The following is a 26,996-nucleotide window of genomic DNA, read 5'->3' as shown; positions in this document are numbered from 1 at the left end:
CCATCTCATATACTTTTAATATCAGTGTCTTTGTGAGAGAACTATTTGGGTTCAGGTAACGTGAGAACTAAATTGTACAGGGAAAATACAAGATGTTACTTCAAATTACTGACAACAACTTTAATATGAATCAACAGACTAGGTATTTAAGAGTAAATACATTACCCTTTCTGTTTGTTACCAAAATTAATGAGGATTTCCTATCAACACATCCAACAGTATATTTGAATCATAAAGCAACATAGGGCTGCCTTACTGAGCATATCCTTTTGTCGGTCCTATATTTTCATTCTGTTATTTCTAAGGAATGTGCACCATAGTTCTGTAATATTTAACAGGTTACCTCTTATGAGAGAAAAAAAAAAAAAAAGGAATATTTCGTGACTCTTTCATCCACTCAGAAAAGCTTGAAGTCATAAGCACGTGGAAGTCAGGCAAAGCCAAACTAGTATTTTATATAGCCTGAGAATTACACTAAAATATATACAGCATTCCTTACTGTTAAAGGGGAAAAAATTATTTAAAGATAAAACTTCAAAACTAACACCTGCCTTCTATCATATAATGAAGTAACTCTCTTTTGATGTAAAGTGTCTTTGTTCTAATACACAAATCTAGAAATGACTACCAGTAAACACAGAATGGGTGTTCTTTTGCTTCTAGAATAAATTCATACCTGTTTCCACAGTCCTAAAAGAAATATAATAGGAGGTATTTTAGGTGATTAGAAGCCATTTCTAACTAGAAAAAGGCATCTAGTTAACCAAGCACTGAGGTTGTTTTGTCTGTGATCTTATTTTGCTTCAATGTATCAGATATTAATTGAATTTAAGTTTAAAAGGTTGAAAAGCCTTTTAAAATAACACGACAGTAGAAAATGAATGAACTCACAGGATAAATATGCACATCTTATTTCCCAAACTTAAAATTCTGTACTTGTTACTTGAGTGCCATCAAAATACGAGAAGTTAATATAGGTAATACAGACTGTAATGTGCTTTATCATGGCTCCTAGATCGTGATTGGCTTTAACAAAAATAAATAATTTTGCAGCCAGTATTAAATACTCTCAAGTGCAGAGGTAATTATTGTCTTATTTGCTGAAGTTCAGTAAGAATCCTTGAAGGACTCAGATATTACTAATGGAGTCAAAGGGGAATCAGGACTGTAGTATACCTTTGGAATGTCACCATAAGCCCCAAATTACTTATTTACACCAATAGCCCCAACATATTTCAAGCTAAAAATCCTGAAACTGTTTAATGGTCATCCTTCCATCCTCATAAAGTTTTACTTGTTCAGGAGGACAGAAACAAATGATTTATCCAAGCAAGAAGAGAGGTGTTAGCTCTGAAGGCACAAAGCACTCCATCTCACCTGCTAACTAACAGGTGTGGGACATCACAGCTGTGTGAGAGCTTTTTTCTAATGAGCCCCTTTAATGCGGTTGGTTTTCCAGGATGGGAAGGTGCAGCGGAGGCAAAGCCGAGTCGTTTTTTAAATGAAGCTACTACCATCTACACACTTGCTACCTACTAGCCATACAAACTCTTCAGCCTTCTAGACATTTCTTCTGACCTCCATCATGGAGGATGTCACAGTGGAGATGAAAAATGTAGATGGATTGATAATCGAATCCCTGCATGTACTTCTTCCCACATGTCAGACATGTAGGTAAGATTTTACACCACGACCAGCTGAGAAGGTCATATTCCAAACACCTCACAAAACAAGGAGTACTTCCACTTACCTGTTCTGGTGGGTACAATTCTTCCATATTGATAGAATGATAAGCAAACGTAGTTCAAACAGAGTAACAAAGAAAGGAAGTGATTCAGAGGCTCTGAACCACACCACTACCAATTCACATTCATCCTTGCAAATGCCTGCAAAATGACTGGGCCTAAAATTGACTGCAAACTGGGTCGTAAATCCTCTCTCTCACAGAACACCTCCATGCCAGGTTACTACTTGAGCAGCATCACTCATATGCTGTGCAGTAGCACTCAAGGCACAGCCCCCATCCAACTGCCAAACGTCATTGTCTTACAGTAACACAAAGATCATAAAAAAGGAAAAATTTTTAATGATGAGGAGCTAAACCAGCATGGCTACCATTAGCCTTAGAGGTACCAGTTTTATTTCTGTCCAGAAATAATCCAAACATCTGAAGAAAACTTTGACAAGACCAGGCAAAGATCCTCTATGCATCTGAGAAGTTACCAATACAAAATCTTATCACTTTTTGGGGTCAGTGTTGTTCTTCACAGAACGCCCACTGGCTATGCCAGAGTCACAACAGCAATACAGTTGACATTCTGTAGCCTTAAAATTGCTAAGTAGTATGACAGATACCGCAAAATGGTGGGGAAAAGGTCAACAATACTATTCAAATCATCAAGCACTTCTGATAATTTAACAGCACATAGGAGAGCATAAGAGCTGTTGACTTCAAAGGAGGTCTGTGTCCCACTCAGCGAAGTCCTAATAGAGCAATGTCATTCCTTAACTATGACCTTTGTTAAGACTTTCAAAGACCATGAGAAAGTAAAAACTGTCTACATGAAACCTGCCAGATCCTCCACTTCTTGCACTTAAGACCCTACAGGTGATCATCGAGATCACCAAATGGAGAGTTAAGTCCCAACTATATCCAACGAACCACAGCAGCAACACCACACCCAAGCACACTCTGATGCTTGAGCAGCGCCTAATCATGGGCACACAGTCCCAACTGGAGGGTGACTGTTTGTGTCCTGGCCCTTAACACAGACCACCATTTCACCGGGAAATGCCGAGCCCGAGGAGGTGCTCCAGACCCAGAACTAGTGTAGGACGTCCAGTCCCGTTTGGGTTTTTTGGATAGTAGACTTCCACGCTGGTCCCACCGACTGGAGCTGGATATTTAAACCGCGCAGGTCCAGTCTTTCTTATTTTTAATTTTTGCTTTCTCCCTTCTTCTTCTCTGGCAGGGGAAGAGTGGCTAGACTTGTTCTCAGTTTGGGCATTAGAACTGGGTGCCTGAGGTCAAAATTTGGCTGGGTCTCGCCGACCGCCTGCCAGCCCCTTTCTCTCCCCACCCCTTCCCCCGACCTGGAAACCGGGCTGCCGTCTCCCGATGCCTCGCCGCTCTCCCCGCCGCTGCGGCCGGCGGTGGGGGACCCCCAACACCCCCTCCCCGGCACGCCAGGCTGCGGGGGGCCGGCGGCGCGGCGCCGCCCGCCCCCCCCTCGCCCCCCGGGCCGCCCGGCCCCTCCGGAGCGGGGCCCCCGCCAAACTTTGGAGCCCGCCATGGTGCTGGGGGCGCAGCGCGGCGCGGCCCCCCGCCCGGCCCGGCCGCCGCCCCCGCCGCCCCCCGGGTGCGAGGTGAAGCAACCTGGCGCCGGCTCCTGCACTTTGCACAGCGGGCGCAGAGCCGCCTCCATCCCTGCGCCTCCCGGCAGCGCTAAGGCGCATTTTTTCGCACTAATCTGCACATTCAGCACGTCCAGAGCGCCTATGACTTTACCTGGACTTTCTCCACTCTCCGGGCTCATCACACTACGATCGCCTCCCCATCCTACCGCTAACTCTCTCTCTCCTTCACTCCTTCCTCCTTCCCTCTTGCAAGGCCTGCTAAGATCAAGCCCGATGGAAAGTAGAGAGAGAAAGAGAAAGAGAGAGGCAGAGGGAAGGGAGGGGAGCCGCTCCATCCCTCCCTCCCCCCCCCCCCCGGCACACACGCCAGCCCTTTTCCCCCCCACCCCAGCCCTTCCCTCGGCGATTTCCTCCGCTCTTCGGCAACTACGAGGGCTCCGCGGAGCGGCTCCCAAACGAGCCACCGCTGCCCTCCGCGGCGCCCCGGCCGGGGCCCCCCCCCGCCGCCCTCCCGCCCCGCGGCGCCCCGCGGCGCCCCGCTACCTCGTAAAGGTCCCCTGAAGCCATGCTGGGTTGCGGGACTGGGCTCCTCCGCGCCGTCTCCCTCTCTCCACCTCTCCCGCTCCCCCACTCGCTCTCTCTGTTGAGTAAACTGTGTTTTGCAGAATGACAGGCTTTGGGGCTGGCTGTGCGCAGAATCAGAGGCGAGGAGAGGCAGAGAGGCAGGCGGCGGGGCTGGCGTAACCAGCAGCAGCTCGGGCGCACAGCGCCGGGAGCCGCGTCTCCCCCGCGGCGGCGGGGCCGGCGCCCCCCCCCTCCCCTCTCCCCACCCCGCCCGCCCGCCCGCCGCCACCCTCCCCGGCCCCGGGAGGCGGGGGGGGGACGGGGACGGGGACCGGGACGGGTCCCCCGGCTCCCTCCGGCAAGGAAAGTCCCGGGGCCGCTCGGAGGGCGGCCTCCTCCTCCTCCTCTTCTTCTTCTTCTTCCCCCCCCACCTCAACCTCCCCCCTTCCCGCTCCGAGCTGGGAGCGCTTCAAACTCTTTCCGCGGCCAAAATAAATAAATAATTAAACATTTAAAAAATAAAAAAAAAAAAAAAAGGGGGGGGGGAAGGAGCGGCCGCGCGGCGGGGAGGGCCGCGGCGCCCGCCCAAGGTCACCGCGGGGAGAGGCGGGCGCGGAGCCGGCTCCCCGCCGCCGGCCTCGGGCAGCCCTGCCCGCCGCCTTCCCGCCCCCCGGCGCCGCATGGCCGCCCCACCCACCCCATGGCCATCGCCGAGGAAAGGGAGGTGGCGGGAAGCGCCCCCGAGCCCCCCGAGGAGGGGCAGCCTGGGCAGGGTGGCAGGTTTTGGGGCTACCTCTCGCCTCCGCTGGCACCCACCCTCCGCCAGGCAAGGAGAGGCCTCTCCCGCTCCCTTGCAGCCATTTTGCAAATTAGCCGGCCCTCTCCAGGAAATGGAAGCCACAGACCTCCCACCACCTGGTCTTCACGTGGAGGCACCGGGCGGCAGGCGTTTTGAAGCGGCTGTGGGACATGGGGCGGCACGAAGCCATTGGCAGTTGCCATGTTAGAACGTTCTGGGCATTTCCTCTGAGCAAAAGGCCGCCCCGTGGCCGCTGGCGCCCTCGCAGCCCAGCGCAGCGCCTTACCTCCGTGAAGGGTCCCCGCGAAGATGGCACCAAGCAAGCCCAGCGACATCTCGACCACCCGTCTGCCTTTATCCGCCATTACCGCCCAACGCCTCCTGGTTGAGGAGGTTTTCTCACACCAACTTGGCCATGAGCGAAGACAAGCTAACTCATCGTGAGAGGAAGCCCAGCTTTCCACCAAGCACGATGGAGTCCTGAGGAGACGGGACCTGGTGGGCGACAAAGGGCTCTCAGCGCGATGCCATGGACGGTGCAAAGCAAAGGGCTCTGCTCTGTGGAGGCGGCTTGAGTATCAAGTCATGTCCCTGCAGCTTCACTCTGTGAAGGATTTGTTTCTTCAGGTAAAGTGTTAAGCATCCTCTCCCTATTATCTTTCTTGATACAGAAGAGTGTCATTAAGGTTTGCTCTGACCAGTTCTTCACACCTTGGCTTTGTAGCCAACCTGCTGTAGTTGTTACCAGCTTTTAGACCCCATCTTCTCATAGCTGATCTCAGGTAGTCATCCCCTCTGGCTTTGCTGTGGTCATGGCTTTTGTTTGCCTTCGTTGTGTTGGCTTTTCTCATCTTTTGATTTCTCATCTTTTGATTTCAGTCCTTTGTGTAACGCTGGACTCCATGTTAATGTGGGACTTGGCACTGCTCAGGCTATTATCTGAGCGGCAGGTAGGAGCCGGCTATTGAGTACAATACACTAAGGCTCAACGTGGTTAATAAATGTCGCTGGTACTCAGTGCTGAAATATTTCTGAAATTTCATTTATGACCAAAAATCCCAGTGTGGTCCAAGTGGGGTGAAGCCGAAAACTCTTCTGACTGAGACGATTCCTATTTGAAATACTGAAAATTGGGTATTTTGAACATCGTCACCTTCTATTATGAAAGTAGGAAATAACACATGCACATCCAGTTCTTGATTGACCCCATCTCCTGAACTGTGAATATTACCTCTGGTGATTATGAACTTGCTAGCTAACCAGTTTAGTATTGACTTACAGTTCAATAAAAACTATCTTATGGTAGTTTGGAGCTCAAAGATGTTTATGGTTTGTGTGGTCTGCTGGGTGGTGTGATAATATTGAATTCCTAAGGACAAGCTACTCTGCCTACATAAAACATAACTGTTTTTTTCTTAACTGAAGTAACTGGAGGGTTGTTCCCTGCTTTCCAATTTGTCAGCGATATTTGGATTGTTGGGATTTGATATTTGAAGAGCAAAATGTTGAAAGGATTAAGAAATACTGTAAACTACCCATGCCTTTAGCAATTTTAGTAATTAGTGCAGCAAAATTTTCTTAATTCCCAAGAAAAGCATTACTTAATAATCACACCCCATGGTTTCTTCTTGATAAACCAATTATTTTATCTTAGTGTAAAGTGACTTTTACTGTTTACGGTAACAAATCAGCTCTTTGGAGTGCTCATTGAGCAGAATATTCCATCGATAAGTAGACATTTTAATACATTTCTCTTCAAAGTCTATTTGTTACACCTACTGCTTTGCTGCTTTCTACAGCAGTAAACAAAATGGCAGTCAAATCCAGTGAGTCATTTTTCAGATGCATTCTAAAATATTCCTCCTCTGAAACTGTTGGCTTTCTTCATAGTATCAACTCTCTCCAAAGGTGCCGTGAATGAATTAAAAAATATCCTTTCTCAAGCTGTAGAAGAATATGTGTCTTTTCTTCTGAGACAGGTCTAATAATCAGACTGTTCTTTCTGGTCTTTGCTATTACTCTGCTCTCAGGCAGCTTAAATTAGAACAACCTCCCCTGCACCATATTGGAAAAAATCTCCATGACCTGGTCTATATTTTAGAAAATGTCATTTACATTGTACAGTGTTTAGATCACACTAACACTGTCAATATTGTTGCTGTAAGATTTGCAACCCAAACAAATATTAGTTTGGAATTTTTGGAAGGATGAGTTCTTTAGTGAATACTTTGAAGAGGGGAAACATCTTTTTCCTGATTACTCGTTCCTCGTTTTAGAGTACACAGTCCCTTGGGATGCAATGGTGTGTGAGTCAGTAGTGAGGAGCAGAAAGAGGACTTTTGCAATTGTCAAACCTAGGAAAACTTGATTGTGGTTTCAGTGCATTTCCCTGTCACTTAGCAGAAAACAAGGTTTTAAATTTTAAAAAATCCAAGTGACCTTCATTTGCCCTGCAGGTCTCTATTGTAAGTACTCAAGTCGTGTGGTATACCTCTGATTTTTTTTGAAAAAAAATCAAAGCATTTAAACTTATTACCATTTAAAAAAAAGTTTCTGATAACAGATTTTCTGGAAATACATGTTTTTCAATTTTAATTGCCTTTAAATGGAAATATCTTTACTCTGAAATGAAATTGCTGAAAAATCCAGATTTTTGTACAAATTACAAACTCTAAACTAAATGTTTTTGCTAAATATGTGATTATTCATTACTCCTATTGTTTCGCCGTCTTCTCCTCTTTCCCATCCCAAGAGAGTGATGCAAGCAAGGGAGGCATTCCAAGTGCGATACGTCACATTTGAACACTTCTTTTGGTTTGGTGGATGCTTTGGTTTCCACTACTTTAATTACAGGAATTATCTCTCAGAGTGCATAAACTTAAAAGTGAAACTATTATATTTCAGAAAGCCCAAAAGCTGTTGTCATAGCTGTGGCATTGATTTGTTATTGATTGTTTAGTCAGTCTGTCCAGTGCTATGCAAATACTGTAGATACTGTACAGTCAATAGTACAGTTCCCCTAAGGAGTGTACAGTCAAATAGTGCATTCTGGCAGCAAGCTCTATGAAAAGTTACTGTAAAGGACTGCATTGTCTCTTGAAGAGGAAGCTGAATGATGGGTAAGAATAATCTGGTAAATAGAGAATTGGAAATTCCTGTACTAAGGTATGAAAATTAAATGAGAAAAGGGTGAAAACAAGGCATGAGAGGAAGGAGTGAAGGACAAGGAACTAAAGGTGAATGAAAGGAGAAAGCTATGCAAATCTGTGGCTGTGTGAACAAATGGGAGGCTAAAGGGAATGTTTTAGCACCAGCAACTGGAAGTGAAAGCAGGGAGCAAGGCAACAAGATAACCAAAGAAGGGAGGATGACCAGAACACAGAAAAAGTCAACAAGAGTGAAACTGAAATGAAGTGGTTTAGTGAGTTTGCAAAGGAAGAGTTGACAGGAAGTGGTGAGTAGCTGCAGTAGGAAGAGGAGTCACTTATGACGCCACTGCTCAGGCTGGGTGACAGGCAGGATAGTGGATTTCCTAGGGCTTGGTACCGTGATGGCTGTATACTCACCTTTTAGGTCTGAGAGCGAGCTAAAATATCCCAGGAAGCTTCTCAGAAAAATTATCCAAGATATGAAGTCGAATAGGAGTTGTAAAACAAGATGAAGAGGTCCTTATTGTACATATAGAATCTAAAAATTAGAGAATAGATGAATGCGAAAGGAAAATGGGAAGGCACCATTCTTTTTTGAGTAATTGACTTATATTATTTTGTGACAAGAAGAAGACAACTTGGGAAAAGCCTAATATACTTTGCCCTGTGCCATGCTGTCTTTGAAAGTAAATAAGTAGTTGTGATCATTTTATTCTGATGCTAAATTAATGTCTTCCTCCAAACCCTTCTTTGGATCTTGTAACCTGCAATTACTTATCATCCAGAGGAAGCATTTGAAATAGAATCTGAAATACCACAGTGTAATGAAACAAAAAATAACACGTAGAAAACAAAGTCATGTTTATTTGTTGGTGTACAGCATATGCTACGGAATAGAACTTTTCTAGGGTTGAAAGTGTATTTTAATAGCAGCTGTTCTGAAAACCGTCTTTACTTCTCACAGCTTTGTCAGTGTTAGGTTAACGGTTGGACTGGATCTTCAAGGACTCTTGCAACCTTGATGATTCTGTGATTCTCTGAACTTTATGGTTCTGTTCTGTTCAATTAAGTATGGCCCATATAGTTTTGCCTTATTTTGGGAAGGGGAAAAATGAAACTTTGTCCAAGAATACATGAAAAAATGGGTTCCAACTAAGATACATGGAAGAGGATGTTAATACATTATCACATCATTTGGGAAATCTGTAGGATGCAGTTGTATATACTTGTCACTATCCATCCAGACTTAGAAAATAAGTCCTATTGCCTGGCACATACTTGCTTGTCAGTTACTTCCCATGGGAAATATTTCATATTAAATATAATGTGTGCCCTGATTCTGTGAGCTGATTCACGCGATCTGTTGATTTTAACTGATCTCCATGCAAGCGTGAGGATCAAGTCGTTGCAGTCATTTTAGCGGGCTGACATCACGTGAGAGAGATGGGGAAAAAACCGCCTTAAACATTAAATCACAGAGTGGCGTGTCACAGGAGAAGGGAACAGAGGTCTTGTACACCATTGCGAGAAGAAAAGGCGAGTACAGAAATTACACTGCTAGAGGAGACTTTACTGTCAAAACAATGTTTCACTAAACCAGTACAAGCAGTGTTCCATAACAGTCATTGCTGAAGAGATCCTGGTAGTAAGAGTTTGCATCAGAGAGAAGAGGCTCAGAATTGGTTTCTGGTGTGACAGCAAAGGGTTGTTTTCCATGGATTAGTGTTACAGCCCTGTAAGAGCCATTATAGATGCTTTATCAGAACACATACTTGTTCTGGAACATAAATGATTATGTCGGGCCTTAATCAAAAAACATGGAAATAAGTGGAAGTATTTTAACCTCTGTGAATTCAGGTGCTTCCACTCCTATTCATCTCTCCCTTTTCTAGTTCTTCTTGCTATACAGCTGTGTCATTCACCATCTTATTTTATGAAACTAGAACCATGTCTGGCAGCAAGAACTGAAGCTGATAATTGTTACGTCTTAATTTGAAAATGAAGATAGCTTTGTCTTTGTCTGAACACACTGATTCTTTTGCCAATGACATCAAAAATAACATCTTTCCATATTCTGCTCCCTCTTGTTTGCAAATGCCGTTTTTCCACCTGACATGTTGTCATAGATAATAGGAAGGTGCCAAAACATCCCTGTTGAAAGATTTGCTAGCTTTCTGACTAAGGTGAAAAAAATGGGAAAGCGCAGATCACGTAGAAGTCCATTTCATATGGGAACTCTTGTGAATACAGAGCTTTCAAAATTGATAGCTCAACAGTTGAATTTTAGGAAATCATGATATACGTCAAGCGAGAGCAAATGACACACATTATTTTCTTCTATTCCTGTATACCCTGAACATCAGGTAAGAGTCCAGTATTAAAGACTCTTGTTTATGGCCTTATTTTTATGTGGGTAGAAATGGAAGTGTGAAGTGGATAACTCAAGTGGTTTCTTGTTAAGCAACAAATGATGGTGTGTAAACACCTGAGAATGCTGTAAGTTGTAATGCAACGTGGGATTTGAAACTTGCCAACTTGAAAGTGCCAATTAAAGGAAATCGGGATAAGTTGTATTAGCACTATCTGGACAAGATGTATAATTAATCATTATAAAGAATCCATAAATAGCAAGATGATAGAAAACGCTGTTAGATTCAGCTGACTGAAAGATTCTCTTAAGGGAAGACATCCAACAAATTCAGTATGGTTTACACAGAGAGTATGTGTAATATTCAGAGTGATCACAGTGTATTACAGCACATTAATAAGCTAATGGATATTTTCCCTGAAACTTTGTTCTATCAAAAGTTGCACTGAGCTAGTGAGATCTATTAATACACAAATATGCAGGGTTTTAACATATAGGTGTATAATTTTATATGATAAGCAATACTGTGTTTTGTGATTTTTTTATTCATGGACTCAGCTTGTGTCTTTTTATTTGCCAATCACAAAGCACCCTCTGTATAGCTAGGCTAATCACAAGGGTCAAAAAGGAGTATCACTGCATGATTATAGCAATAACGCTGAACCTATGCAAGGACACATAGCATTTCAGAAAACTAAAAGTATCATACTTTACTAATGAGAGACAATATGGAGCCTGATCCTTCTATGAAAAGGGTAACATAATGTCAACACTTGTGAGGATGGAGAGCCTGAAGCCAGAAGGTGCCTCTGAGTCTGGTTTTCTGGACTTAAAGCAAAACCCTGTAATACACCAGAAGTGTCTTGAAAATAGATGCAATTATTAGAAAAGCACAGAATAGTGGCGATTGGAGAAGAACTCTATAGATCATCTAGTTCAACCCTACAGCTCAAAGCAGAGTAACATTTGCTCATGACCATCTCCAGTTGGGATTTGAGTATCTCCAAAGATGGAGATTCCACAACCTCTCCGAGCAACCTGTTCCACTGTTCAACCAGCCTCACAGTAAAAGAAAAGTTTTTCCTATGTTTAAATGGATATTTGAATTAGATTTCATAAAGCTAAATTTAATCAGTTTATTTTTTATTAGTTTTTAAAAATACTTAATAGAAAGGTATTAGTATCTTTAACATGATGATCTGAAAATGGAAATGTGTCACAACTCGATGCTTCTCAAGGTCATGGCAAGTTGCATAGTCAGGGATAAAATGTGTATTCCAAGGCTCAGGCCCTTGCTCCAGCAATTAATTGGATAATCTGTGGCATTGTTTCTGATTACATTCTTTAAGGAGAGACTTCTTTTTGCAGCTATAGGATCCTCAGGCCCTGGGAAATTATGTTAGATTTCACTCAAGAAAATGTATATATATCGTATTTGAATATCATAACACAGCTCAAAATATTATGAGCTAGTAAAGGAGTAGCTACTCTTTGCCTGAAAATTTTAAATAAAGAGCTTTTAGATCTTGACAAAATGGGAAAAGCCTATTGTAGTCCAGGGAGAAGTAGCATTTATTTTGTCTGTTGGGCATTCAGAAGTTCCTTGTATGCCTAGTTAGCTAGAGTTGTTAATGGCACACTTAGGTAAGATGTGTGTATATACAGGAGGTTTGTTTAGGAGCACAGAAGCTAAATTTTAAAGGAATATTTATTGCTAAGATGTTTAATGTTTTGAAATAATTTGTGTTTTATGGTGCCTTATCGTACAGTCTGGACTTCAAAAATTTGTAAATATATCATGCACCTTAATTATTTGTTATTATGGATGCCTTTAAATACAAGTTAGTGAAACTCTCCATTTATATACAAGGGCTGTTGCTGGGCTTGGTAATGTCTCTAAGAAGAGAATTATACCAGCTGTGAATGAATATACAACAGGCTCTGCATTACAGTACATACTTAACTATGCTAATCCTTAGGACTACTTTTTAGGGTAAGGGCTATAAACTAGGCCTTGCGGGACCTAGTATTTGCGTTGCATTTATTTGTGGGAAAAGTGTGCTTCAAAAGCATACTTACAGTTTTTGACAAAAACTTGCAAACATGGTAATATCTTTTTCTTAGAGTTTATTCTATTTTTTTATACTCTCATTTTTATTTTTAGACATTAAACATGCTCAGCTTTAGAACTGTCAAGTATTGAACTCTATTTGGTTTTTGCACCAGAGCGACTTTAAAAAATTTTAAATCCATTTGCAACACCAATTTACAAATAATGAACCATTTAACTTTTCTTTAGTGTCTCTAACAGAGTGTATCAGTATAGATGAGATTACAGCCAGCCCACTTGTGGTAGGCATGGACTGGTCCACAGTCTCCATAGTAGGGCTTTCTTAAACCAAAATGAACTGACTTATAGTGAGAGTTAAAAGAAGTAAATGGAAAAGCCTAGTTTTAATTTGAAAGACTGATTCATTTATCAGTGTGAATTGAGAGTAATTCTTGAGAAATCATGGAATGTAAAACCTGAGTAGTGATGAGACCTGGGTCTGTACCTTTACACTGAAACCCAAATTCCCTACACAGGCTGGTTAGAACAAAACAGGTTGGAGCATATTTAAAGCCACAACCTGAAAGGAGGACTTTCAGTGATTTTAAAGTAATGATTTCAGTATAGTGACAGCGTTTCACCTTCCCTGAAATTCTGTCCTGGAGTCTTTAACTGGAGGTAAGTCACATACTGGTAGGAACCAAAGGACTGGCTCCCAGCTCACCTCTCACCACTTAGTCTTACTCTGTGTTATTTTAGTTCTATAATAATGCATTAATTTTACTTCTTCATCTGCTCTCTTGGTAACATGTTACTTCTGGTTCAGAGTTTTCTGAAAGAACAAGTTGTGGTTTTATTTCAGCTTGGCATTCTGGTCAGTTGTAGTTTTAATTCTCACTGACTTGTTTTACTCTGTGTTCCCTCTGTTGTTAAACAGTTGGACCAAACCAAATAAGTCTGTCTAAACACTGTATGAAAGTAAGAGCTGAGTTTTGTTTATTTGACAGCTCATGTGACATATTGTTTGTAAGTATATGATGCAGATAATTTTTCATACAAGACAGTTCAGAATATTGGTACTGATATAATTGGATAAAAGTCTTGGTTTGGTTTTTGTTATCTTGGACAGCTTCTCAGTTAGACTTTTTTTTGTGCACAACCCAGTCCATTCTCATTCTAATTCTGGGTAATGAAACATATAATTTTCTGTTCTAGCTTTAATAACGCAGCTCAGAGCATGTGTCAACTAAGTATCCCTGTGAAAATGGCAACCCAGTTTCTTATCACTGTTTTTGTTAATTTTTCCTCTCTAGTGCAGAAACCTTTGACACGTGTTCTCCACCCTGTCAGCCCCCTGAACTGAATTTTAGTTCTGTTCTGGCAGTAAGAATAGATGTCTTAGGTGAGCACCTGGCCTCACTGAGGCTAGTGCAAATTTTACATTCACTTAGAGACTGGGACCTCACACCTGATGTCACTGTGCTACGCAGGGATGATTTTCAGCCCTTTCAGCCTTGCTGATGCAAAGCAGTACAGTGTGTCTACATGCTAAGGGAAATGGTGGGACAGTAGGTAGACCATTAAGTTGACTCGGGAACTGAGAACCTCATGGAAGAAGGGGCTGAGGGGCAAAGTTTGTTTAGTCCGAAGAAAAGAAGCCTAAGGTGGATCTAATAGTGGTCCTGAGAGGTGGTAATAGGGAGGACATGCCAGACTTTTCTGAGAGATGCGTAGCAAAATGGGGGGCAATGGTCACAGGTTGCAAGAAGGGAAACTGTGGACATAAGGGAGAAAAAAAGTCATAATGAGAGAGGTTAAGTGCTAGAACAGATGCCCAGAGAGGTTGTGGAATCTCCATCTTTGGAGATTTTCAGGACTGAACTGGGCAAGGGCCTGGGCTGCCTTATCTAATTTTGAAATTAGCCCTTCTTTGAGAAAGAGGTTGGACTGGATGACCTCCAGAGGTCTTTTTCATGCTCAGCTATTCTGTGATTCTATGAAACCAGAGGGAAAGATCTGAGATTTTTCTGCTTGATCTGTAACTGCAGTTCTAAGGATTTTACTCCTTGAAATTGCAACTGTTAACATCATGTCAGTACATAGTTATACGAAATAAAAGTGTTCAAATTACCTTGTGTGGGTGGAGGTAATCTGTGCAGCCTTGAACTGCAAATAGTAATTAAAAAGGGTGGTAGCAGAATGTATCCTGTGCTAGAGCTCCTGCTATCTGTATTGCTGTCTGCTCTTTCTTCACTGTGTTGTGTACAAGTACCAGTGCAGCTTCAGCTGAAGGAAGGCAGGAAGCAAGTAAACTTAGGAGACACTCATGCATTGCCTGTGATTGTTATGATGCTGGTGTACTACTCAAATGTGATTTTCGGTTACTGCACTCGGGCATTTGTCATTTCTAAGAGGTTAGAGTCTGTTTTCTACGTCTTTGCGTTCATTCATATGCCTTTATATTTAGGTTTCAGGCTATTTCAAAGTCTGACTCTTGAACTTTTCCAGAATGTGAGCAATACAAGTCCTTTACAGGGCAATGTAACCCAAGGACATGATCATTTGATGGCTACTTGATGATTTTTGTGTGTACCTGCCAACATTTGACATTCAGAAAGCGGTAGAGTTGGCTAACGTGCCTGGTCACTCTCTGCGTTAGCAGTCTTGGTGCTGCTTGCTTGGCAGCAGCTGCAATCTGAACAAGAGTTTCTTGGAAGGTTCAATACTCAGTAGGCTTGTTCTGAGTGGTAGTTTCCTTGGTTCCTCAAAGCAGAAGAGACAGTTCTTGAACTGAGAGCTGTACTGTCCCACACAACCTGTATCATGCTGTGTGCCACCTTCCCAGGCATCTGGCCAAAGGTTGAGTTGTACTCAGATGCCAAGAGCTGGGACTGATTCAGCCATACTTATGGAAAAGATGCTGCTTTGCTTCTGGGTCAAGGCCACAGCTGTGAACAGTGTCCAGCAGCAGCAGCCAGAACATGGCTGTCTCTTTGTGCATGTACCATCTGCCCAAACCCACCTCCTTTCCTGTCCACAGGTACCCTGTCTGCAAATCCTTGCTTCCCGGTCTGTAAATCCTGCGCTGACCCACCCACTCTGTCTCACCATGGCCAGCCATGCATATGGGTGTGGTGCTGGCTTTTGTGATGCACTCCTCAGAGGTCAGGAAAAAGCTCGGCCCTGGACTCTGCTTAACTCATGGGATTGCTTCAGTGGCTCTCCTGTCACATGGTGGTGAGAACAGCAGAGACAGGACTGCCTTTGCTTCCTTTTCATGAAGCCAGTAGTAGCTGCCTTCTTGCTGACTATATCCGTGCAATCAATCAGAAGACTGAAAAAGCAGTTAATGTGGAGGAAGGCTCATAAAAAGTAATCTGCTCCCAACTAGAAAAGGAAAATATGCCTGTGAAATATGTTTGGAGTCTTGAGTTTCAGGTCTAGATGAACTGTTAGCCATGTCACAAAACCAGCCACTTTTTCTGGCAGTCTCAAAAGACTAATACTAGTGAATATAAAATGAGAACTTCTCTGTCATCTTAAGTGGTGGTCTGCTTAGCCTGAAGGCTATGTGTGTTAGCTGTCTGCTCCTAAGAAATCCATGAATATGCTTCAGGCCTTATAGTTAACTGTCACCTTTCTTGGATAGTAAAATTCCTAACGGGGTAAATCTTGCCCCTACTTTCATGGGATTAACAGGATAGAAGTAAGTTAGTTCATGAGCTGACTTTAACAGAACACTGAGAACACACTACTGATTTTAACTGGGTTGGAAGGTGGCACCCTTAAAAGAAGTAGTTCCACTTGACAGTTAGAAAACTTAATAATTTCAAATGTATTAGATATATTGAGCTATCTCCCTTCAACTCAAAGAATATTATTTTCTCTCAATGGTATCTCATGAGTAAAGGCAAGACATAGAGGAAATTTCATATATGGAGAGAAAATCTGTAAAGTTACAGAAAGAAACTACTGCTTGTCAGAGCACAGAGACTGCAGCTATCAGGAGCCACTGAGTAGTCGCTGTTGGGTCCTACAGCAAAACTGAGCAATAATAGGATAAAGCTGCTAACTCGAGAGGACTTCTACATGAAATGACTAATCAGCTACGTTAGCAACTGCTTCTTTGACCTGTGATTGGTCTTGAAAGCTGTGTAATACCTTGTTGGCCTTAAAGGCTCTTGTTCCATACTCTTGGCTCTCTTTTCAGTAGAAATTACTCTTTTTCTACTTTTTTGTTAAGAGGTAGTTCATTGCTGCAGATTTCAGAAAGAGGGAAGAAAAGTGGGTATATTTTGAAGAGATGTACCAACCTCGTCCTTCACCTCGTTAATCTTTGGAATGCAATATTTAAGCAACAAGTCTCTTGCTAGGTAAAATGTATTGCTGTTGTCCTACTGTAGTGTCTTCAGAATGTGTTTTGTAAAGTTAGGCTGAACCACAGCAGTGACACATTGTACTTGATAAAGCTAGATATAAAGGATTGATTTTCTAGTTTATGTGTCTTTCTTTGTGTGTGTCCGTGATAGATGACATGACAAGAGAGTCCCAAGTGCACTCTGAATACTAAATCATTCATAAATGCCGTTGATGAGTGTTCACCTTTCAGGTTGGCAAATGCACTAATTCCCTTGATCTCACTGTCCTTCTCCAATGCTTCTCAGCAATGGACTTAGATGAGAAATGGTAGAACAGCGCTGAGGCTCCTCATCCTGCTCCAGGGCATCAGATGTATTCACTATATGAGAAAGAGTTGTGGTGCCTTTCTGATCTAGTATCCTGAAATTCCTTTATAGAGAGAAATTCAGGGTGGAACTTGTAAGGAAATTTACTGGGTAGAATACAAAACCCCCCAACCCCAACCCTGAGAAATAAAAAAGACATGGAATTAAAATTCCTTCTCTCAAATCAACGCTAGTTTGTTCATCCAGTGCTTTGTGTTACTCACTTTCAGACATTCAATGTTTTGCAGTTTCCAGGCTCTAGCAAATAAGAAGCTTTTACTAATAAATACTCAAGCTAACTTTCCTTGTGTGTTTTTTTGCATCAAAATCAACATTAACTCACCAACTATGATTGTATACTCTTTTTTTTCTTTCCCATCATTGATGCTGTATTTTTCCACTTCTTTTCCCAGAAGTATGTTTATTTTATCCATCATGAAGTCCATGGGTGATATAATTACACCAATCTTTTTGTAATATGTTGTTGTAAAGTAAAGATCTGTATTCTGTTACTTCTGTTCTGTAGGCTGTCACTAAACTTTTAAAGCCTGCTTCCCGATTGGACTTGGTTAAAAGCCTTTTGAGTGCTTCTGGAAAGTTTGGGCTGATTTCAGTAGCTTTTTGTGGGACATTTAAGAACACTTCTTGATGTTTTCTGGTTTTGTGCTTAGATCAAATACCTCGAGAGATAATCAATTCCAAAAGCACCTGAGAAATAAAAAATCTGAGCTTGCACCAGTGCTGTCCTCCTCCTGTTCCCTGGTGGTGGTGAGCTCCACAAACAAGTGCATCTGTAGAACTTTTGCTTTGTCCTTTTCTTAACTGAAATTATCGATGAGTGCTCGATGATTGGGGTTAGAGAAGAGTGGTGTGGCAGCAATACGTTAGTCATGGGTCCCCAGTAGGTTTCAGGAGTTCCCGGTGTGTCACCTGCCTTTACTTTTGCAGCAGTGCAGACCTGGCCCTTTAGGGTGGCCATGGCCAGTTAATTTTTGCTGTGCTCCTGAAGCTCATTAGGGGAGTGGAGGACCTATTTTAGGATAAGGAAATAAAAAAGACTTGGCTTGTTCAGCATAGGAGGAGAAAAACTGAGAGACAATATGAATCCACGAGGGAATAAATAGAAGACATGGAAAAGAGCTATTTAAGCTAAAGGGCAGTATTTGCTTATGAAAAAAATGGATCTAAACTGGCTGTGAATATATTCTGGCTGGAAATCAGAAGAAGGTTTTTTAATTATATGAGGTTCTGGAACAGCTTACAAATGAGGTAGTGGGTTCAGAAAAAGAACAGCTGCTTTTAAGGTGGAGCTCAATACTTTTATGAAAAGGATTATATAACATGGTGCCCACGGACTGCATCTGATGACTCAGGAGATCCCTTCCAGTCCTATGTTCCTAAATTTTCCTGAGCAATTCAAACAAAAGAAGAAAATGTCAATTTTAAACAATTTGTAACTCGGCTCAGCCTGAGTGCAATTCAATGGGATAAAGAAAAGGCACTTTTTTAGCTTAAGGGCATTCTGTCTTCTGCATTTCAAAGGCCTGTGGCAACCAGGGTAGCTTGTCAAAATAGTCATAAGAATCTTTTAAAATACAAGAGTTTAGACATTACAAATCTGGGACCTGCCAATAGCAATAATGTTTAATGTCTTTTTAAAACTTTCTGAATCCTCTGTCCTAACCTAGGGGAGGAGGAAGAACAAGCTCCATTTTCATCATGTGTAGAGGGAAGGACTGGTATAATCCATTTAAAGGAAAATTATTGTGCTGATACAAATTATCTGTGGGCCAAGACTGGTCTGTAGCAATTGCATGTGCAGTACACAAGCACTGTGAAGACACATAACTGGACAAGAAGTTGTAAGAAATGTTCTTCTTCATTAATTTGTTGGTAAAACGCTTCATATATTTTACAGAGAAATTTTGTTATGTTTACTAGATCTGGACCACTGGTTCAGTAACTAAATTCTCCATGCCCATTATCCAGCCTTCCTTTATTGACACATACAGCTTGTTACTGATTGGAAATGCTGTAGAACTCTATAGTAAGGCTGCAAAAAACGGGAGATGATATGTATTAAACCATGTTCTTGTTTGCATGCTTTTCTTTCAGTATTTGGGATTTTCTTGTGCACTAGGCTTACTAGAAACTCTTATTTTGGCCTAGATTAATCCCTGCAAGCAGAATACAAATTACTTTATACTTGTGGATTAAGAGTCAGTTAATGAGGACAGTCCGTATTGCCTCTCCACTTTGGCTGAGTTTCTTATGAGCCAAAAGCCTCTTCAAGATTGTTGTTCTCACCTGCAATCTTAGCAGCAAAACCTATCTGAGAAATAACTAATCAGTGCATTTTCTTCCTGGCCTAATTGCATTTTTCATGAATCAGCTAAAACCACTCTGGGACTTCAGCAGCTATTTCTGGGTCCCTGAAGGGAGGTGGGGATTGCAGGAAGCTTGCAGCATTGCTCTGCTACTGCTAGCAAATTTATCAGTGTCAATGTTTTCCAGACTCTTAGTCTGAACATTAAAAGTAGTAGTTGCAAGTAGGACATTTTTCATCAAAACTTTTTCTTTTTTGCAGCAAAGAAATTGGCTTTTCAGTTAAATAGTACTTTTGGGATGGAAGAAGAACTTTTGTTGGTACATTTATTTCTCTACTTAAAATAGGAAAATATACAAATGTTCTGAAATCTGATAATCAAAACAATGTTTTATTCAGGCCCTCTTCCCGAATTTAATAAAATATTCTTGTCTCTGATTAAAACTTTGAATGAAAAAAAATATGGACTCCTAGCTGCCTCTGCTCTATACTGTTTGGGTTTTCACAGGTGGAGTTTGTCTGGGAGAATTTTGAATCCCTTACAGCTGCAATAAATAGGATAAAAAATACTTGTAATATTTGCTGAGTGTCTATCCTTGGTCAGTGTTAGCCAACACTTACAAAGTTGCATTTCAAAAAAAGCAATAGAAATTTAATGTTTCTGTTGTTCTGTAGTGTAATACTGGCATTTTCTATAGTGAAAAGGTTACCTTTTTTGTATCTTATGTTTTTATGTCAAGAATATTCCAATTTTCAGCTAAAATGTGCTGAAAGAACTCTGGCTTGTCTTTTAACATCCATTACTAAATATTTGAATTCTCCAAAGTGCAGGAGGATACTTTTATGCTGCTAATGACTGACTGACCTTTATATTAACACCACTTCGAAGACAGTTTAGTGGCTTACCTCTTTAGCAAAATTAATAAATTCAGGGGTTCCATTAATAAGTATTTTGATTCATAGTTCTGCTTTAAGACATAATTATATGTTACTCATAATGTTGCTTATACTCCACTGTATTCATTCAAAAGCTGGCCTGTGATGTAGTTGCATTTCCATTCTTTCTTTTATCCCTAAAGCCACGTCTTGAAATCAGTGGGGCCACATCATTGCAACAGAAAAGTATTTGGCACTACATCGTCTGAGAGTCTTGTCTCTCCACACATTGTTCTTATTGTAACTGGAAAACATATGTCCCATTACTTCTGTTGTGGAAATATCAAGTAAGATGTAGAACGTCAACTACAGTTTTTTGGGGAGAACATAATGGCTGGGGAGGCCTCTGGAATAAAGGCTGGAACCTGAAGAACAGCTCTCCACATCACTTGCTCCAGCTTTCCAAATGGTGGTAAAATTCTGAGACAAAAGCCATGGTAGACATTGGTTGTTTCCTGCTACAAAATTTAACACTTTCTAAAATTGTGAGATTTATCTCACCTTTTCTGTTTTAGAAGACTGTTGTTTGAGAGTATGCTGAATATCTTCTTTTTTTCCTGTTAGCAAGTAAATCTCTCATTGAGCTTTCAGGCAGGCAAGAAGGTAGTTATGCACTTGAATATTGTAATTATTTTAATGTGAGTAGTAGCAGGATAGAAATTTTTAATTCAGCTGCAGTTACTTAACCAAAACAACTTCTGTCAGGCCTTTCTTTCATGTAACTGAACTGAAACGGTCATGAGTAAGCAATGCATCCTGAATGACTCAGCAGTTTATCTGATTAGGGGTATTCTAGTGTAACTGGTGCAATTAAAAAGAAAAGGCAGCAGAAATGTAAGTATATGACTTCATTATTAGTGCTCATTTCCACAGTGCAGGCAAAAGGTCATCCATAAGTTGTTACATCCTCTGCATTCACAAAATACCAAGAGGAATCAGTTGTTTGGATGTTTCCGGCTCCGATCTTACCACACCGAATCTTTGGTTGCAATCTGCCATGTTGTATCTCTAGCCACGCTTCCTGCAGCACTGATTTCTGCCAAACATTCAACCTGGTTTGCATGCACAATTTCTCATGAACAGTCACGGTTTTGTGAGCGTTATTGTTCATTTGTCTGCACAAGATGGGAAGACTCGTGCACCCAACTGCATTTCACGTCTGTCAGTTTAATCACTTGCGTGTGTAGGTTCCAGCACTCCTAGCTTGAAGTGATTTGCCTATGAGATGTGTGTATATGAAATATATTTGTATATGTGGTGTATACAATCTGGGTGTGGCCTATTTGGAAGTTGAAAACTAATTTCATGATTGATTTAATGTGTTTTAATCATTGGTTCCAACAAAGACGTACTTTATTTTAGTTGTATCCTGGTATATTCTGTTTAGGGTTACTTCTCATTACGCAGGCTAAACCAGTGATTCTGATCCATGGTGCCTCTCTTTCCTTTTGCATTTGCTGCTATTATACTACTTGGCGTCCAACATCACAAATGCTTGCTCTGGAAGCCATAACAATGTCACAAAAAAGGCCAACTGTGTTAATCTGTTACGGAACAGAGTTTTTGTTTAAGTCTACGCCTTTTCATTTTAAAGGTCACATGATGACATCAAAGATCAATAAATGGTTAATGTGTTATATTTCCACGGTGAGAAAAGAGCAGATTAAGAACTGCTATAAAAAGCAATTGTACTTTTTCAATGGTTACAGCTTTGCATTTTGACTTGGGGTGTTATTTATGCAATTGCCATATTCCCATGACTCCATCATAAACGAGTTGTGAAATTCAATAGTGTATCTTGGCCAGGTAAATAAACGGGGATGAAATATTATAATGGCTTTCACATTTTGTATCCTATGTGTTTTATCTCAGATAAATAGACTCAATAAATGTTACAGTATATGCACTTGTGCCACAAATATTACATTTGATTCCTAATGGGTCATAAAGTGCCTTTTGCAAACCTTCAAAGAAATGTCAGCCTGTTCTATGGAAAACGTATTTCAGTACTAAATTTACTTTATACTATTTTGCCCTACTGAACTTATTCCTGTCTTACGCTTCTAAACTATGTAGATAGTAAAATTTATGTTTTGGGTTTGATCTGCCTCTTGGTTACGAAGATCTTAATTCCACTGAAGTGAAGTGGTACAAGCTGGATTCTTCGCATCCTGTTGCGTTTTAATGTGTTCAATATTATATTAATGTAAGAATAACAGTATCAAACCCTATTATAAGCTACATGAATTTTATTATTTGAACATATAAACTAAAAGTAATTTATAGTATTGCATCAGAGTAAGTCTAAATTATGTTACAGAGGTCTGTATTACATAGAATGGATCTTTAGTTGTGTTTAACAGTTTGTCCTTAAGTGATGTGACTGATGGTATAAACTGAAATGATGATGCTAAAACAGAGGATAGATGCAGCATCAGCTGTTGCCTTGTGACTTTTGATCACTTGAATGATAACTCCAAATTTCGTGTTAATGTGAGAGTAATCTATAGCTAAAGTAGGTGTAGATCAAGTGTCTGACCACGATCACAATTTAATGCATTAATGCTTATGTCAGCTTGGGAAGTTACAGAAAAGCTGAAAATCTAACTCTGTGAAGTAATATTCCATAACTAATGACTTTGAAATAAGTTTGTTTCATCTAAGACGGGAATTTTTTAAATGTGGCTCATGAAAAGAGCTGTTTATTGTAAGTAGAATATGACACATATCGATATAGCCAAATGTAGAATTACATCTAGATGATAGTGTTAGTATCATATTTATTTTAGTATTTAGGATGATGCAGTCCCAGATGATTCCATTTATGTATAATGGGATGTTCTTGTACGTTGCAGAGACAAGGCTAATATATAATTTCTCTTAGTTGTTCCATACAGGCTAGTACAAGAATAACTAGTTAATGGTTGCAAGATGTCAGTAAATCTTGGCCGCAGAATATTAAAATTGTAGAATCTCAATTAATTAAGATTAATCATATTTATATTATTAGATATATGTTACTGAGAATTATGTGTGCATTATAGCTATGGTCTTTGAATTGTTTCTGATTATCATAAATCTTTGAGCTAAAGAAAACAGATGGCTAAAATGGCAGCATAGTGAAGCTGGAGCTGAAGTCTTCAGCCGCACTCCATCCAGAACGCCAGGAAACTCCAAGGAAGTTTTCTTTAACTTGTATTAGTTTGTAGAAAGTTACTTAATGTTCAGGGTTTGTTGACACTGCGGAAGAATATAAACCAGGAGTGGTACTTGGCTAAATATTTGTAAAAAAAAAGTGAAATAATGACAGCCAATCATCATTATCATGGCTGCCCCTTAGACTTGGTGTTAGTTTGGGGAACCATTAAGAACCGATGCACTTTCAACAAAGTCTTTGAAAGATTTCCCACCAAATGAGATGGGGTTGAGCCAGATCCTTTGGCTGAAATATTTGTGTATTCTTCAAGCAGTAAATTTCATTAAGTGACAGGAATATTACATAGAAAAAAGGCATGGGAATATACTTGGGCAGATAAATGTATTCTCCTTCAAATTAAAATTTTTAATCAGAAAACTAAAGTCTAAATGAGTTCAGTATCCTGTTAAATCAGCTCAGATATCCAAAAGACTCTCAAGTAAAATCTGTTGAGCAATAAAATTAAAACAGTAAAAAAGATCCATAAGCAAACATTGACAGCTGAGCCTGCCTTGAACCTGTTCATCCATTTTCTATTCCACAGGAGCTCTCAAAAGAAGGTTTACAAGGTGGCTGCATTGCTATTGCTCCTGAGGCAGAATGGTGATTTACTGGACTGGCTGTTGCTAAATGTGATCTGTTCTACCACACAAGAGTGATTTGTTTAAAGCCTGTCAGAAGTTCACCATTTTAATGAGGGAGATTCCTGTAATCTGCAATAATAGTAATTAAAGATTTAAGTGTTACATACTTTTATATGTCTTACATACATATTCTAGAAATAATTTATGTACAAAAAAGTGTCTCAAACTGACTCCCCTGAGGCCAGTGACGTATGTCCCATTCCCTTAGTCAGGTTAAGACTTGGTAAGAGAAGTGCTTAAAACCAGAATTAAAATGTGACTTGTAGGGAGACTTGTGTCCTCTTGAATGATAATGTAGTAACTGTGGCTCTGTGAAAGGAAGAGTAAAATGATCCTTGGAGACATTAATATTTTTTAAAAACTGGAAGTAATAATTTTTTTTTCCAGTTTAAAATTACTTTTTTTTTCCAGTTCTGAAGCATTGGAAAGCCTCTGTTGCTTTTTCTTCAGAAAGCAAACAAGTTTCTCATCTTAGCCTACATGCCTCTGCTTGTGATGCTCCACAAGACATCATGTACCTGTGTGTCCAAATGGACACTGTGCCTGGGAAGAAGAGGAGGTCTTACGCAAAGCTGTTTAGGAGCAGGCATAAGCCATCCGAATGGAGTGGCAGAGCTTTTATCGCATCACCAACCCACCGGACATGCTTTTGTGTTCTTAACAAGTCCTGAAAAAGTCAGTGACTCAATCTTTTGTGTAGAATACTCTGACTAAAAGAGTTTATGAGTTGTGTAATGTCCCATGCTCTGTACATAACTACCAGATTGACTTTTGTAGCTTAAATAAAAGCTGACATGATGGGTCTTCTGACACATCAGCAGCTAAACATCTCTCAAGGGCTGAGAGCAATGGGTTTCCAAACTCTGCCCCACCTTTGTATAGCTTAAATGCAAAATGAACAAGGAGGTCAGGGAATACAAAGTTTTAAAAAGCAGCTTTAGAAGCCTGTTCAGTATGGTTCATTTGATTGCACTTTCTTCTGTTTTAAAAGGTAAAATGCAATCTGTTGTCTTGAATTTTCTGACCTGATAGACAAGCAATTTGTTGGTATTTCCAGTCATTAAAAAGGAACTTTATGTCAGGTAATAAAACAATAGCTGCTTTAGTGCTGTAAATGTTTGTCACATCTCCTTAGGAAGATTTAGCAACTGCAATTTCTAAGTCGTTAATTGCTTTTTCCAAGAGCTGTATTTCTCTGGGCTTGCCTTTCTTTTTCTGTCCAGACAGTTCTGAGAGTTCTGAGGTTTTTCCTCATTAAATTGTTAAGAGTTTTATCCAGAGTTTGTGGAAAGCCTATCTTTTACCTGTTGCTATAGCTAATAGTTTCAAACTGCATATATTGCATTTGAGATAGACACGGATGGAGAAATTTCAAAAGGGTCATATTCCATTACAGTATGAAATTCCATGAGAACTAAAGCACATTGAAAAATCGCATTGTCTTCCCCATCATTTAGTTCAAGAAAGAAAGAGCTCACAAAAATGTCAAAACTCAGTAAACTCCATATTAAATATAATGAGCTTTTGGCTTTGGTACTGCCAGAATCACTGGCAGATGGAAATGTTGTTTAAAACCTTCACAGAATCTTTCTCCTATTTTCTAGCTTGATTTTTTTCAAGAATGGTTAATACACATGGACCATTTGTTGTTAATTCAATGTTGTCGTATAGCTTAAATAGACATTCACTGTATTTAGCTCTCTAATGTACTTCAGACATCAATCATAAAGCTTTTCAGGCTTCAGTCTGCTAGGCTGAACTTAAGTTCGTTTAGTTTTCTTGTGGAAGATAAGGTCTGCTTTTTCCATTCATCTTAGTAATGATTTTCTGTGCTTGATCCAGTTTGTGTTCATTTTTCTTGAATAGGGGTTGCTGGGGCTGTGCATAACACAGGGACAAGAGTGATTCCAGTATCTTGTACAATGGCAAAATAGAAATATTTCACCTGCTGTCCCCTAAGCTTGAATCACAAACTCACTGAATTGCTGAAATTGGAAGAGACATCTGGAGAAATTATACTCCAACCTCCCTGCTCAAAGCAGGGTCAGAATATCAGTCAGTTGAATATCAGTCAGCTCGGTATGTCAGCTTAATACTCAGTAGTGTTCCTAAAAAAAAAAAAATAATAAATTGGATATTGAGAAAAATCAGGAAAACATCTAAACAAAAGAGAAAGAATTATAATGTCACTGCATGTTATGCACTTTAATCCATAACACTGTATATAAAGTTTTGCTTCTGTGCCTCAAGGAAATGCAGTAGAACTGCAGAAGGGGGAAAATTGTGGAAACATCATGCCAGATCAAAAGAATGAAACTGCTTCTCTTGGAGAATGAATGAAGAGTAGGGCTTTTTAGCTTGTAAATGAAGGATACGATAGAAATTCATAAAATCAGAGTGGCATGGAAAAAGTGAGGAGGAGATTGCTCGCTGTCTCTTCCAACAAGATGGGGCATGAAATGAAAGTAGCAGCAGGCAGGTTCAGAAAAGCAAAAGATGAAACCTTTAAACCTGTGGGATTCAGCTGTGGAAGTTTGCCACAGGATGCTGTGGATAACAGAAGTTTTCATAAGTTCAAAAAGCAACTGGACAAATTTATGAAAGAAAAATCAATTAACTGCTATTTAATCTCTGGTTTAGGGGTCTGAAAGAATGTTCTGGGGAAATGTCATTGCCTACTGGCCTTGGTTTTTGCACTCTGTGTGATAGTGTGCACAGCTTTTAAATGCTTTTGTTTTTAATTTAGAATGAAGTTTCAAAATCTTGAAATCCTGTGTAAATATTATTTCTCCTTAGAGATATAATTTCTAGAGACCAGTCTCAGTGAAAAGTTCTATTGAAGAATACCATTTTTATGTAATGCAAGAATATAATGGGCCTACT

The 26,996-nt window shown here is 40.5% G+C and overlaps 1 protein-coding gene and 1 long non-coding RNA gene across 2 annotated transcripts in view; one reads left to right on the top strand and one right to left on the bottom strand.

Moving 5' to 3' along the window:
* The window catches only part of CDYL2 (chromodomain Y like 2), a 60,740-nt gene extending 56,461 nt beyond the window's left edge, over positions 1-4,279 (bottom strand). Inside the window, exon 1 of the mRNA XM_074913158.1 lies at positions 3,901-4,279. Coding sequence (XP_074769259.1) covers positions 3,901-3,924 — 24 coding nt within the window. The 5' untranslated portion in view covers positions 3,925-4,279. The remainder of the gene's footprint in view (positions 1-3,900) is intronic.
* The window catches only part of LOC141963629 (uncharacterized), a 150,325-nt gene that overhangs the window by 96,280 nt on the left and 27,049 nt on the right, over positions 1-26,996 (top strand). The window lies entirely within an intron of this gene.

Source organism: Athene noctua, chromosome 9, assembly GCF_965140245.1.
Source record: "Athene noctua chromosome 9, bAthNoc1.hap1.1, whole genome shotgun sequence".
Taxonomy (NCBI): Eukaryota; Metazoa; Chordata; class Aves; order Strigiformes; family Strigidae; genus Athene; species Athene noctua.
Note: the sequence above shows the minus strand (reverse complement) of the source record. Positions and strands in the feature narration are given on the sequence as shown.